The 13,735-nt window shown below is 38.1% G+C and overlaps 1 protein-coding gene across 1 annotated transcript in view; it reads right to left on the minus strand.

Moving 5' to 3' along the window:
* Positions 1-507: 507 nt before the first annotated feature.
* ELAPOR2 (endosome-lysosome associated apoptosis and autophagy regulator family member 2) overlaps positions 508-13,735 on the minus strand; it is a 161,435-nt gene continuing 148,207 nt past the window's right edge. The window contains exon 22 of the mRNA XM_081147922.1: positions 508-3,251. Within this exon, the coding sequence (XP_081004048.1) occupies positions 3,192-3,251 (60 nt within the window). The 3' untranslated portion in view covers positions 508-3,191. The remainder of the gene's footprint in view (positions 3,252-13,735) is intronic.

The raw sequence follows: 13,735 nt of genomic DNA on the forward strand, positions 1-13,735 counted from the left end.
AGGCTTTTTTATTTTTTTAAGTTTATTCCCTTGGGACTTTTTCTTTAGGGCAACCCTCATTTATAATTTGGGCATATAAACCAGAGAAAATATTCATGGTTACTATAAAATAGACGTGAGGATATTTTAAGAACTCTGAAGATCTTCTCTACATATCTTTTATGTAAAAAGATAAATGTGAGCTACACACTAACTTTAAACTTGCCAATGAACTCATCTTCACATCTTAACTCCCAGGAAGTTTACTTTCCTGAGGAAGAGAGAAATGATCTGCACATTAGCCTCCCATTAAGAATGACCGTGAACCACAGAAAGTAACCCTATTGATATAAGTCAATGGACATTTGATCATATTGATTTTGAAAACCATAGTCAATCATGAGCCACTGCCTGGAAACCTGGAGACCCCAGTTGGTAAATGACTGGACCCAAACAATTCTTCCACATAACCATTTAAAACACCTTTTCACCTTGGGAAGGAAATAATGACAAAAGTCTACACAAAAATACTATGAAACATTTTTAATCCTGGAAAGGACTTGATTGCTAGTAACCAAAGAGGGGAAACATCAACAAGAATAAAATTCAGTCTTTTAAAACAAGTGAACACATATCAAATTGCTCAACATTGTTAAATGGCATGATATAATTTACCCATAGAAGACATGGTCTCATCCAATGGAAAACTGATTTAAATATATTTTGACAGAGTGCTAAGAGATATTATAGGTGGCAGCTGACTTAATGAAGTATTTAAGGCTTCAAAACTGTGCCTTTTAGAAAAATAATGAATAACAACTTCTACTACTTAGGGGGGAAAAGAAACAAATGTCAATTAAAAGTCACAGAAACATGATCAATTTCTTTAAGCCCTTCAGCACTCTACTGAGCTTTGCAAAGAAAAGACCTAAAACTAAAGTGAATTTTATAGCCAGGACTGGTTGGAATATTTTCCTCATACTTTTCTTTCTGTCACACTTCTTTAGTGCTTGGAATAAAATGACAACCACTGGGACCCAAAGGAAAAAGGAAGCTCCATTCCAAAGATAGGACTGAGCTGACAAAATCTATTTAATATCTAAAATTAGAAATAAATAAATTCTTCAATATCAACTACATTTTCAGAGAGTTCATTAAAATTTAAGGCATTTCTGACATGTCAGAGATTTCAGTCCAGTGACAGAAGAAAGAAGCTACCTGGGAGCAAATCCCAATTATCTCTATGGCTTGGGACATGCACGTTGCGCACAGCCAAAGATGAAGATAGAGTGACAGATGACTGTGCAGGAACTTCCTGACTCTGTCCAACTGTACAACTTTGCCAGGGTTCTTCTAAAGGGGTGCATTTCAAATGTGATTTCATTCATCTGTTTAAATTTTGACCAAAAATGGAGAAAGGCTCATAATCACTGTTCATAAGATAAAAATGAGAAATGCCAAAATAATTTCCTTATAATAAGATTTTAAAAATTAAACATGAAAAAGGTTTATACTAAGGGATGCCCTCCCTTAATCTCACAACCAAAAATAAAATGGCAATATATTCATGAATCCAACAGTAGAGGTATACACAAAACACACACTCATTCAACAATAACAGCATCTTCCAGTGTTTTACCCACCAGCCAGATAAACACAATTATTTATTTGTCTCCCGGTTTCCACAAAATAAAGACATAACCTGCTAAATCAAAAGTTACAAGTCATACTTCATTGAAAGATATGGGGCAAAACATTCAACAAACCCTGCCCATGTGCACTGCTTCTCTCAGCCAACCACCAGTCTTTTTAAAAAAGTGGATTAAGATCTATAAAGATTACTATTAATTGGAAACAAATCAGAGCACTTACATCATCGATGCCCAGGAAAATCCCCTCTTTGTTAGTTCTAAAACAAATTAGAGTTTGCACAGAATTGGTCAAATCCAACTTCATTCAAACTTCTTTCAATAAAAATATTTAAGTAGTGCTAGTACTTATAATCTGTCTGTCATAGGAAATATCACAATTATCTGGATCACTTTTGAGTAAGAACACCACCACTTATTTCATAACCACTCATGGTACAACCACATTCTTCTTATGAATACAAATATAAGCAATTTTCCAAAATTGAATTCCTGCCTTATTGACTTAAAAAGAAAAACTTCCATGGAAGTCATAATCCTCTAAGTCTTGTAGCAGAATGATAACCACATAACCTTTGATGCTTGACATTGAGCAAATATCTCACTGCCATTTTCTGGAGACCACAAAATTATCCCATTACCTTTGTACAGTTATCTGTACTTGTACAAAAGTCATCCCACTTTCCTTTTCATGAATTTGCAAGGTGATGTGCTAAACAAGCTTTTCCACTCATTTCAAATCATGCTTTAAGCATTACATAAACTGTTTTAAGCCATTTGACTTCTATGATAATGTAACTTATTTGAATTAATGGAAAGTCAAGGTCTCTCCTTGTTTTTTTTTAAAAGATTCCTTCAATACTTCTAGTCAAATTCATCTTACCAGTTCCAACGAGAATGGAATTTCAAAGGCAATTATAAGATTCAACAATCCAAGCACATGCTGACTCTTCTTTAAAAATTACTGCTTACCTAGGCTTCTGAAATCAAGGAAGATACCTCATGGAAAAATGAAAAGTTTATTGTCTTTCTTTTTTCACCATTTTTAATAAAAAGAGATGTTTTAAGGTTTTGTCAGGAAAATAAAAAATGGGAAAAAATAACTATACCTTTAAAAATTTTTCAAATCTTCCCCAAAATATAAACAAAGAAATGACAAAGATGGATTCACAATGCATATGCTGACATCTGCTCTCCAAAACACACTTTTTATGTAGAAGTTATAAACAATGAAAGTTTCCCATTAATTCTATGGCATGCATCAACAGTGCACTGGTGGGCTTAACCTTGGTTTTCAGTTATGTGTATATACAGATAAATCTCTTCCTGAGTTGAGCTTCATCTTCAGTTGAGACCCAAACCATCTGCTTTCCTATTTTTGGCAAGATACTTGACCATGTGATAAGGCAATCAAACATTTCAACCTCCTTCCCTTTTCAGCGGCATGGTCCTTTGTAACATCACCAATGTGCTGGGTATGAGGACAGGCTCTAAACTATGGTCCTGTAAAACTAGAGAGCGGGTTTCTTTGTTCATCAGTCTGAAAGCTTCAGCACAGTCTTTTCATATATTTGGAGATCTTGAGGACTTCAGTTGAACAGATTCAAAATGGTCTTCTTTTTCCTATGAAGGGCAAATATTAAAACAAAATCAACTCACTAAAATTCCAGTAAGATTTTAGGATCTTACATGTCCAAAAGGAAAGTTCTGGCAGTCATTTTAATCTATGTACCTGCCACTCATAATTACAATTTTATATTTAAATAAGGGTGTCAGATATAAAACAGATAGCATGCCAGCCCTGAAGGATGCTTTTGATAACCAGGAGATAAGACAGACAATCCAAAATAGAAGCAAACACATGACTGCAAAAGATGTAGCTGTGATTCTTGTGAAGAAACCACCAAGATCTTCCTAAGGGGACATCTGACCTGGGTGCTGAAATAGATGACCTTGTCATGCAAATTGTGGACAAAATAGAACTGACAGAAACTAAATATTCTCAAGATAACATAGGCTAACTAATAACAAAAAGGCTGGCAGAAATAAATAAGGTAAATACCAATAAGACATAAAATCATTTGTTTTAGGAAAATCTTTTGGGTACATATATGCCAAAGACATTAAAAATAAGTATTCTTTGATAATAAATGAAAAATTTAATTCAAATAGATCACTACTGGTGTTTGTTATATGACACATTCAAAATGTAGCCTGTTATACTGCCATTTGCAACAACATGGATGGATCTTGAGAATATCGTGCTAAGCAAAATAAGTCAGATGGGAAAAAGAACCATATGAATTCACTCATGTGGGATATAAAACTGAAAGCAACAAATGAACAAACAAGACAAAAAAACAAACAAAAACTCATAGACACAGACAATAGTATGGTGGTTACCAGAGGGAAAGGGGTGAGGGGTTAGTAAAAGGTAAAGGAAGTCAAATATATAGTGAAGAAGGAGAACTGACTTTGGGTGGTAACACACAATGCAATGGACAGGTGATGTATTACAAAATTATACACTTGAAACCTATATAATTTTATTAACCAATGTCACCCCAATAAATTTAATAAAAAATGATTTTAAAATATAGCCTATCAAAATAAATTATTCTTCTTTAATGGGGTAAAAGAGAAATAAGAGGTGTAATTTCTCCCAATGTTTTCACTGTTAAAGTCAGAAAGAGTTTTCTGAAGGCTGCTGGAATGAGATGGGGAAACTAAGCTATCAAAGGTAATAAAGAGGAAGAGAACAAGGATTATTTTAAAATAAAGAAAACAGGAGGCAGAGCAGCCCTAGGTGTGTTCTAAAGTAGAGAGACAAAATGAGAAAATACTAGGAAGTTGACATTGCGTGTCAGGAAGAATGAGGTTGCTTTTGTTTTCTCTTGTTTGAGTAGAGAAGTCCAAGACTTCAGACAAGCTTTAAGGCTACAGGGACAGGATTATAGGGGGGAAAAATCACAGTGTGAGCACCAACATATTGCTTTTCCCAGCCTTTGCTGAGATGATAAGTCCCTGGAAAAGCAGACTGCAAATCTCAGCACACTAACTCACTGGCTCTGTGAGAGCTTGCCTGAAGTCTCATGTTTACCAGACTTATTTTGTTTGGAGTAACCATTGATAATTCAAATATTTACTAAGCACCCACTGTGTTATATAGAAACAGGACTAAACTTTAGGGATACAATATGTCTGCCCTTAACGAGCTCAAAGTATATTACAGGAAAGAGCTTTAGGGTATAGCCATGAACTAGAAAGGAAATCTGAGATTTCTGTTATCTTTCCTTGAGAAAATTTGATTCACATGTTCCTGGGAGGAGGGGAGAAAGAGACCTGTTGATTAACCTCAAGGTAATATTTAAAGTAAAACTGAGCCCAGCCGGGCGTGGCTCAGCGGTTGAGCATCAACCTAGGATCCAGGCGATCGGGGTTCGATTCCTGGTCAGGGCACATGCCCGGGTTGAGGGCTCGATCCCCAATGACACTCTCATCATTGACGTTTCTGTCTGTCTCTCTCCTTTCCTCTCTCTCAAATCAATAAACATATATTTAAAAAATCATAATAATAAAAACAAAAAAATAAAGTAAAACATTGAAAACCCTGTATAAAATCATGTGAGCTTCATAGGGCTTTAGTTGCCACGTCTTCTGTGTTCACAGGGGATTTTGCTCCTATCACTGATATGGTGGGTGCGCATATATGTGTGTGTTTGTGTTTGTGTGCATGTGTGTATAGTTAGCACCACTAATTGATTGAATGGGACTTCCTGGTGGCAGGAATTGGATCTTGTTCATTTTTAATTCCTAAAACATGACCCAACACCTAGCACATGGTAGGCTGTCAATCAATGGTTGTGAAAATGTTTGTATGAAACATCACATTGTAGAAGGAAAAACACTGGATTGGAACTCAGAAGATGGGATTTCTAATTCCTATCTAACTCTCTCTTGGACAAATAAGTGAAGCTCTTTTGGTCTCAGTTTACTCATGAGTTAAATAAAGATGCCATACAAAACATATTTTTAAGCACTAAATTCAAGAATCTACTCAAAATTCAACTTCTCCCAGTAGCTTCCCTTTACCTTGTCACTAAACACCTTACTGTACTCCCTTCTCCTCTGTGCTCCAAGAGACCCTACTCAATGTTCTTAATATACTGGATGATCGTGTGTGTGTGTGTGTGTGAGAGAGAGTGTGTGTGTGTGTGTGTGTGTGTGTATGATATGCATGAGTCCTCCACCAATAAACTACATCATCTCTGAGATACGAAACTGTGTCTAATTTGGCATATCACCAAGACCTGGTGGAATGTCTAACACAGTGTCCCATAAGTGACTGTGAAATAAAGAAATAAGGGGGAAAATTTTTAATTGCTATGAAAAGTCAAGAAAAGCAAATCTATAAATAAGACCCACAAGTCCAATAGATTGGTAGGAGATACCAACTAAGGCATAGCCTTTAGAACATGAATAAGAATACATAAGATTAATAAGCAACCTTACATGCCATAGCAGTTAAGATACATAAATATTTTTGCTCCATGAAACCATGCATAACAAAAACTTTTAAATGGGACATACAGTAAGACTTGTGCAATGATATTTATTCATAGCTAAACACTGGAAATAGCACAAGTATCCATCAACAGGAGAACAGACAAACAAAATTTGGCATATCCATAAAATAGAATTCTACTCCAGAATAGATAGGAATCTACTGCAGGTTAACACAAGGTGAATGAATCTCAGAAACATTTTTCTTGTGAAAGAAAACTTACACAAAATACAACACTGTGTAATTAAAATTATATGAAGTCTAAAACAGATACAACTTATATATAGTTTAAAAAGAGCATTACAGGCATTACAGTATTTTTCTTTGGGACATGAGGATGGGGATTGATTGCATACAAAGGACATGAGTTTATTTTCAATGGTGAAATTAATGTCCTGTATCTTAACAGGATTTGGGATTACACAGGTATATGCATTTCTCAAAATTCATCAAATCATGTACTTGTGATGTGTGCATTTCACTCTATGTAAACATTTTACCTTAAAAATAAAAATATTGTGCTGGCCAGTGTGGCTCAGTTTTTTGGAGTGTCATCCCATGCACCGAAAGGTCATGGGTTTGATTCCTGGTCTGGGCACATACCTAGGTTGTGGATTTAATCCCTGGTCGGGGTTCGTACAGGAGGCAATAGATTGATGTTTCTCTCCCTTTCTTTCCCTCTCCATTGCTCTCTCTCTAAAATCAATTTTAAAAATATATCCTCAGGTGAGAATTTAAAAAAATAAAAAAATTAATTCTCTCATCAATTATATGTATCCTAAAGTGCTTAGGGGTAAAATGTATTAAAGTCTGAAACTTACTGTGAAATGAATAAAAAATTATGTATTCAAAAACAGGTAGAGAGGTGGAGATATGTAGAGATACATAATAAAGAAAATATAGTAAAATTTAGGTGGTGGGTATATGGTGGTACCACTGTATAATCCTCTCATGTTTTCTGTAATATTTAAATTTTTCATTAAAAACTATTTTAAATTATTGTATCAACTAAAATTGCTATTCAAAACAAAACACTAACACTGTATACTGAACCTTCTCAAAGAGAAAAACTCTATCCTACATCTCATTTCCTGTGATTGCTTCCAAGAACCTTTTCAAGCTTTCAGTTCTCTAGCTATAAAATAACAATAGTGGAGGTACTTCAATATGAGGAAACAATTAAAAGTTTATATAATACTTAATCTACACTCTCCCCTAAATAGTTCCCACTTATTCTTTCAGTTCAGCTTAGAAGTCACTTTCTCTTAAAAAAATCTTCGCTGGCACCTAAATGCTCCTTTTATTATAAGACAACACCCTTACAAATAGGAAATCACAAGATCAAAATAGGTGAGAGGTCTAAGTAAACTGATGATGGAAGGTAATTCTCCATGGGTCTTGTGTTTCTGCATGTGTTGTGAGGAGACACTTTTTCCTAGATAATCATCTCAAAGATGTTTATATACAAAAGCCTTGGATGGTATAGATAATGTCTCCTACTAAAACAAAGAAAAAGTTTGCTTATCATCCTGAAAGCTAGAGGTAGTATCTCCCCCTGTGAAGCAAATGGCAAACATGTTTACTGCCTCTTATAAAAGACTCAGGTTCCCCAAACTAAGGGCTCCTCTTCTATACCATAACCCACTGTGTATACAGGAAGCAAAGCAAACATTGCCATTTTGGGTGCTGTTTCTGCTCTGAGTAACAACTGTATTTTGTCTCTGACCCGGGAGACTCACACCTTCAAAAGTGTCCATAAAACTATGGCAAGTTAATTTGTTGGCTAGCAAGTCAAATGAAATTTCCTAACTCCCACAGTTCACTTTTTTGCTGGTAAGGATGGGAAATTGATAGAGAGGTGTCTTTCTGAAAGAGAAAGGATGACAGCCCCACATACTGGTTAACAAGATTTGAGAAAAGTCCAGGATATTGGTAGCAAACATGTTGAGCAAAATACACAGTCAACAAGGCATTAAAATGGTCCTCTACTTTACTGCCTGGAAATGAAGAGGAACTGGGGAGGTGGTTGCAGACTGAGTACTGAAACGTGGGTTTAAAGAGTCCACAGTTAGCTTCCTGAATTGTGACCTGGATGTTGTTAATTATCCTCTGGGCAGGAGGACTGCCTCATCAATCAGGCAATCAGCTTCAAGTGTGCCTCATGGTAACCACTAATACTAAAATCCTGATGGGAAAAGAAGGTTTCACCCAGTCTTTGACAATAGTTACAGAGACATGCACCTACAATGAGCACTAAAACAAAAATGAAATCCACTATGGGTAGAAACTAGGTGAATTGTTAGCATTTTGGCTGGTTCATTTTGAAGATAATTGTGGCAGGGCTCAGTGATGCTTAAATAAGAATGGCAACAGCTAGGCTATTTTAAGGCTCAACACCTCTTGCAATCTATCCTGTCAACTTTAGATCCATTCAAAGATGACAGTAAAAGGCCTCAGAAAAAAATAAAATAAAAGGCCTTAGAGATTTTATAGTGGCCCTGACTACAATAACAGAGATTTGGCTTTCTCTGGAAAATTTACCTGAGACTAATTCCCATAGGAAAACTCAGTGTGGCAATTACTAGTATTTGAGCTCTTACTGCTCCAGATTGGGTTTACAAGGTGGAGGTCACGAGAATGCAAAACTGACCCAAAGGAATCCTTTTTTTTGTTTTGTTTTTAAATATATCTTTATTGACTTCAGAGAGAGGAAAGAAGAGAGAGAGAGAGAGAGAGAGAGAGAGAGAAATATCAATGATGAGAGAGTCATTGATCAGCTGCCTCCTATACACCCCCCACTGGAGCTCAAGCCCGCAATCCAAGCATGTGCCCTTATGGGAATCGAACTACAATCTCTTGGATCATAGGTAGATGCTCAACCACTGAGCCACACTGGCTGGGCCCAAAGGAATCTTGACAGATTAGTATGATCACCTCCCACCTGGACATTTCCCCTATCCTTTATTTTAAAACCAGGCATTAACTGAGATATTTTGACATTGGAGCAAGAAATAAGGTGGGTTCCTTTATAAAACAAGACTACAATATTCGAGTCAAGCCCAAATCAACAAAAGGATATGCAAATTCAACAAATGGGGTTTAAGCAAGGTTTGCGGTGGGGAAGGGAAGATAATGTGACCTAGTGCAAGGGGATCTACATGCCCACTCAAATGCTGTTGCTGCTGATTCTACATCTGAAGATACAGTAGGAATTGATGGTATATGCTTGTACTTCCTCATCTCATAAATGTCAGAGGCGATTTCCCTGATCAAGAGCAGCCACACGTAGGATCCCCCAGGGTGTCCTCGGCCATTTGCAATGGATGTGTGAGTCAAGATTGCATAGTCAGTCATTCCATGAGGTGGACAAATACCACTTCTGATGCCCTAAATTATTACTATATAAATGATGTCCTGTTGGTGTCTCAACAGCCCTGCCTGTCCAGCAATCCCCACAAAATCCAGGGACCTGCTAACTAAGTTGAGTTCCCTGAGACTAGGTGGGCAGATCTACGGTGCTAAGTCTCACCAGCAGTCAAAGAAGAAAAAGCAGCGCCTCACTGGACTCTCTGCAATGGGAGACAGTATGGCTTCGCTTGAGTATTCTACTTGCTCTTTTTTTATCAGCTACCCCACTAAGTGGGCCCAAACTAACAGGCTGTGTTAAAAGCTGTCCAGCAAGCTAAGTCACGCTCTCTACCTTAGTGGCCTCACAACCCTAATGACCACTTTGTGTTACAATTCACTATGATTAATGATTTTTCCCATTAGAAACTCTGGCAATGGGAAGCAGCCTTCCCCCAGGGGCATCCTTTGGGGTTTTAGACTCATCACCTTCTTGACATTGCTACTCTTTTTAAAAACAGCTACAAGCTTATTACTGAGCTCCTGCCAAAAGTGAATGCCATTTTCATGCACACCTTGTGACCCTATAGCCTGAGAGTCCCATTCATGATGAGTAAACAAGGTTGAAAGGGCACAATAATCTTCACTTGTCAAATTTAAGTGGTATATTCAAGGATACAGCTGGTCTGGCCCCAGGAGCATCTCAGCTTCACATGAAAATATGGCAGTATACACTTTGGGGGAAACTGTATCCCCTATCTCACCAATCAAAACTAAGTCACTAGCTCCATGGAGCCCTCAATTCATTGATGTTCTACTATATGTCTGGGCCTGGTTCACTGATGGTTAGGTTGCGCTGAAACCCAATGGTGCTTGCTGGCTGATGCAGCTATCCAATGTCAACACTGGGTATGCATAATTCAAAACCTACAAGATTGCTCAGCAATATGGGGAGAACCCAAAGCCATCCTCACAGCTATTGTCAATACATCTCTTGATAAGACTTGTTATATTTTTATCGATTTAAGCTATTATAAAGTCAGTAAACTGTTTGGTCTGACACTTGGGAAACTACAGATTGGGATATTAGTCACCCTTCTTTGGGACAATAAACTCCAGAAACAAATCTTAGGTGCTGATCAAATCATCTGGATTACTCATGTAGATGCCCACAGAAAGGTCCCGTCCTCTGAAAATAGCAAAGAGAATTAACCATCTGCTAGAGACTGCCACAAACGCTGCATGGATCCATCATCCTGCCCAACCTAGTAACAAACCTGCCTTCACAGACTGGGCAAGAAGTACTTCTTTTTTCTGATGCAGGAGTTACCACAGCATGCCACACTTGGGATTCATGCCAAAAGTTGACCAGTTTCTTCTGGCAAATGGATTACATCAGATCTTTGTCCACCTCTCTGGAATATAGTGGTGCCTCACCCTTTATGACACCTATTCAGGATTTGGTGGTGCTATTTCAGTCTGATTGGCTAACTCCAGCCACACCATTATGGCTCTTGAAACAAATCTACTTAATGTTTGTGGCTTTATGGACCATTTGAAGTCTAAGAGTGGTGTCCTTTTTATTACAAAAGCTACTTAGCAATGGGCTGAAAGTAGAGGTATTTGGTGGGCCTTCCACACTTCGTACCATCTAAAGGCATATAGTGCTATTGAGCATTAGAATGGTCTTTTCAAAATTGACTCCAAAAGATTTCTGAATCTCTCTTCCTCACCTCTTCCTGGTCCACACATCTTAGTAAGGCAGTTTGGTTATTAAATATGGCTGTCCCTAGAAAGGGATTATCTCCTCTTCGCTACTCCATGGAAAGGGGAACTGGGGGAAAGATACTGACTGATTCTACACAAGTTTATACACATTACATGAAAATCCAGGATTCTGCTCTGACCACTCCTGAGCATAACGTGTCCTTATTTACCACCAGGATGAGCCTGGTGGTAGCCCCTCCAGAAAGGAGCATAGAAGATTCAAATATAATTCTGGTTTAGCCACTTGTCTTGTGGGATTGTCACAATACTAGATCAAAAGGATAATGTCCACTTGGTTGAATACACTGCTCATCAAGTCCCTCTATGCCAACATGGACAAGGATGGGGGGCAAACTCGGTGTCCATAAGTTTTTAAAAATACCCTTTTCCCTCTTTCACCTGAATGTTCTGGAACATAGGTCTAGATGCCAGTAGGGGATGACTAGAAATAAGGAGAAGTTTTAGCCACCAAAATGGGACAATCTGATTTTGTGGCAGAAGGAGAACAACAATGCAGTCTAATAATGAGGCAGCCGGGGAGGAGGTACCTTAGACCGTAAGAGGTAGGAGAGATGGCACTCAGTCACCTTCCCATGAAGGAAAATGCCTTAGTGCTCCTCTCTCAAACTGTTGTGCTTTAAACTTAACCGATTATTGGGTTACCATACCCACCAGATGTTCTAACAACAATTTGGTTGCCATTCTCCTTAAACCTACTGAGAAATCTATCAGAAACAGCAGGGGATCGCCCCAGCTCCTGACCCAGAATAACAACCATCAACACCTCCCAGCCATCACTCAGCCATTCCATGGGGTTGACAAATACCAACCAATCTGTGGCATGGACAAACATGAAACGTTGGAACTACTGCACCCGGGCAATCTCCCAAAGACAAGGAAGAGACACAATTATTTAGGGTGCATTAGAAACCCTGTAGCAAGGAGGCTGCAGGCATTGATAACCTGTTCTACCTAACTGTGTAGGTACTACTTGGTGTTCCCAAGAATTGTAAATAATATTTTCTTTCCAGATGCGCCCTATCTTGCTTCCCTCCTAAAAACATGGTGGCTTGCACTTGCACCCTAGGAGTGGTCATAATTCAACTATTTGTGGAAACATCCCCAAAAGATCATGTAGCTCTTAGATAACTGTAAGGATCTTTCCAAAATGAGATTAACTCTTGGTTACTAAGAGGAGGTTCCTAAAGGAATAACTGACTAGTTATTTATACTCACCCTATGGACAGTTATTCAATTAGAAAGGTGGTACAAAATTTGTCTCTGACTTTAGCTAAAGTAATGAATGACATCACTTTAGCCTTTGAAGGCATTCAGGTTGATATCAACTCACTGTCCACACAATGTTATGAAAAACAACTGTCCTATATTTTCTCCTTGAGGACCAAGACAAAGTCTATATAACTACTAAAATCTTACCTGGATCAAAAGGAAATGACCACCTGGTTGACTACACCGCTCACCAAGTTCCCCTACCATGTATGGTCAAAGTAAAACAAAAGTGGGAAATATACTGGGTCTCTATACGTTTTTGAAAACTCCCTTGACCTTCTTCCTCCTGAATCTTATGTAGGAAAGATCTTGGTGCCAGTGAAAAGGTCTCAGGCTGAGTGGAAAGGTCAGTACCGAACTTCAAGAGAAAGCCATCTAGCTTTCTAAGGTGGACCCTGATGGTTTATGGGCTTTGTTCAGGTAGTTGGGTCTGGGTCCCTGGGATTATGATTGAGGTTAATAATACAAGTTGTTCTCATCTTGCTGGTTGGTGTTGTGTTGGTAGTAGTTTTACTTAAGTGCTGTATGAAGCAAATTGACCAGATTTGATTCCAGCTTCAGTCAGTTCATCAGAGCTGTCAATGGAGTGCTACACTAAAGGAAAAATTCACCAGAAGCCAAGATGGTGTAAAAGCGAGGTTTGAATATTGCTGAGAGACAATTCTACGTGGTTCTCTTGCATTTCTGTACATCTTATGAATGAGATACTGAGTTCCCTTTGATTAGACTATCTTTTCAAGGATCTTTATATACAAAGGAGACTTGGAAGATAAGTTATTGTCTCCTTCCAGAGCAAAGGGCAGGCTTGCTTACCGTCTTGGAAATACTGTCTCCCTCTGAAGCAATGAACAGGCATGCTACCTTTCCAGTACAATAATGATAATATCTTCCTTTGGAACAAAGTACAGGGATGTTTACTGCCCATTCTAAAAGACTGAGGTTCCCAAAGCTTAGGGTGCCTTTCCTGTAATGCATGCCACTGTGTGTACAAAAGTCATCTGTTCCTGTTCACATAGCCCTTTGGCAAGCGGGGCTTTGGGAACTGGTATAAACACTGATTCTCTAGTTAGTGCTTCTGCCGTGAGTGCTAAAATGTCCTTTTTCCCTGACCAGGAATCTCATATCTTCTAATGTGTTTATG

The sequence above is a fragment of the Miniopterus schreibersii genome (assembly GCF_964146895.1).
Source record: "Miniopterus schreibersii genome assembly, chromosome: 9".
NCBI classification, from domain to species: domain Eukaryota; kingdom Metazoa; phylum Chordata; class Mammalia; order Chiroptera; family Miniopteridae; genus Miniopterus; species Miniopterus schreibersii.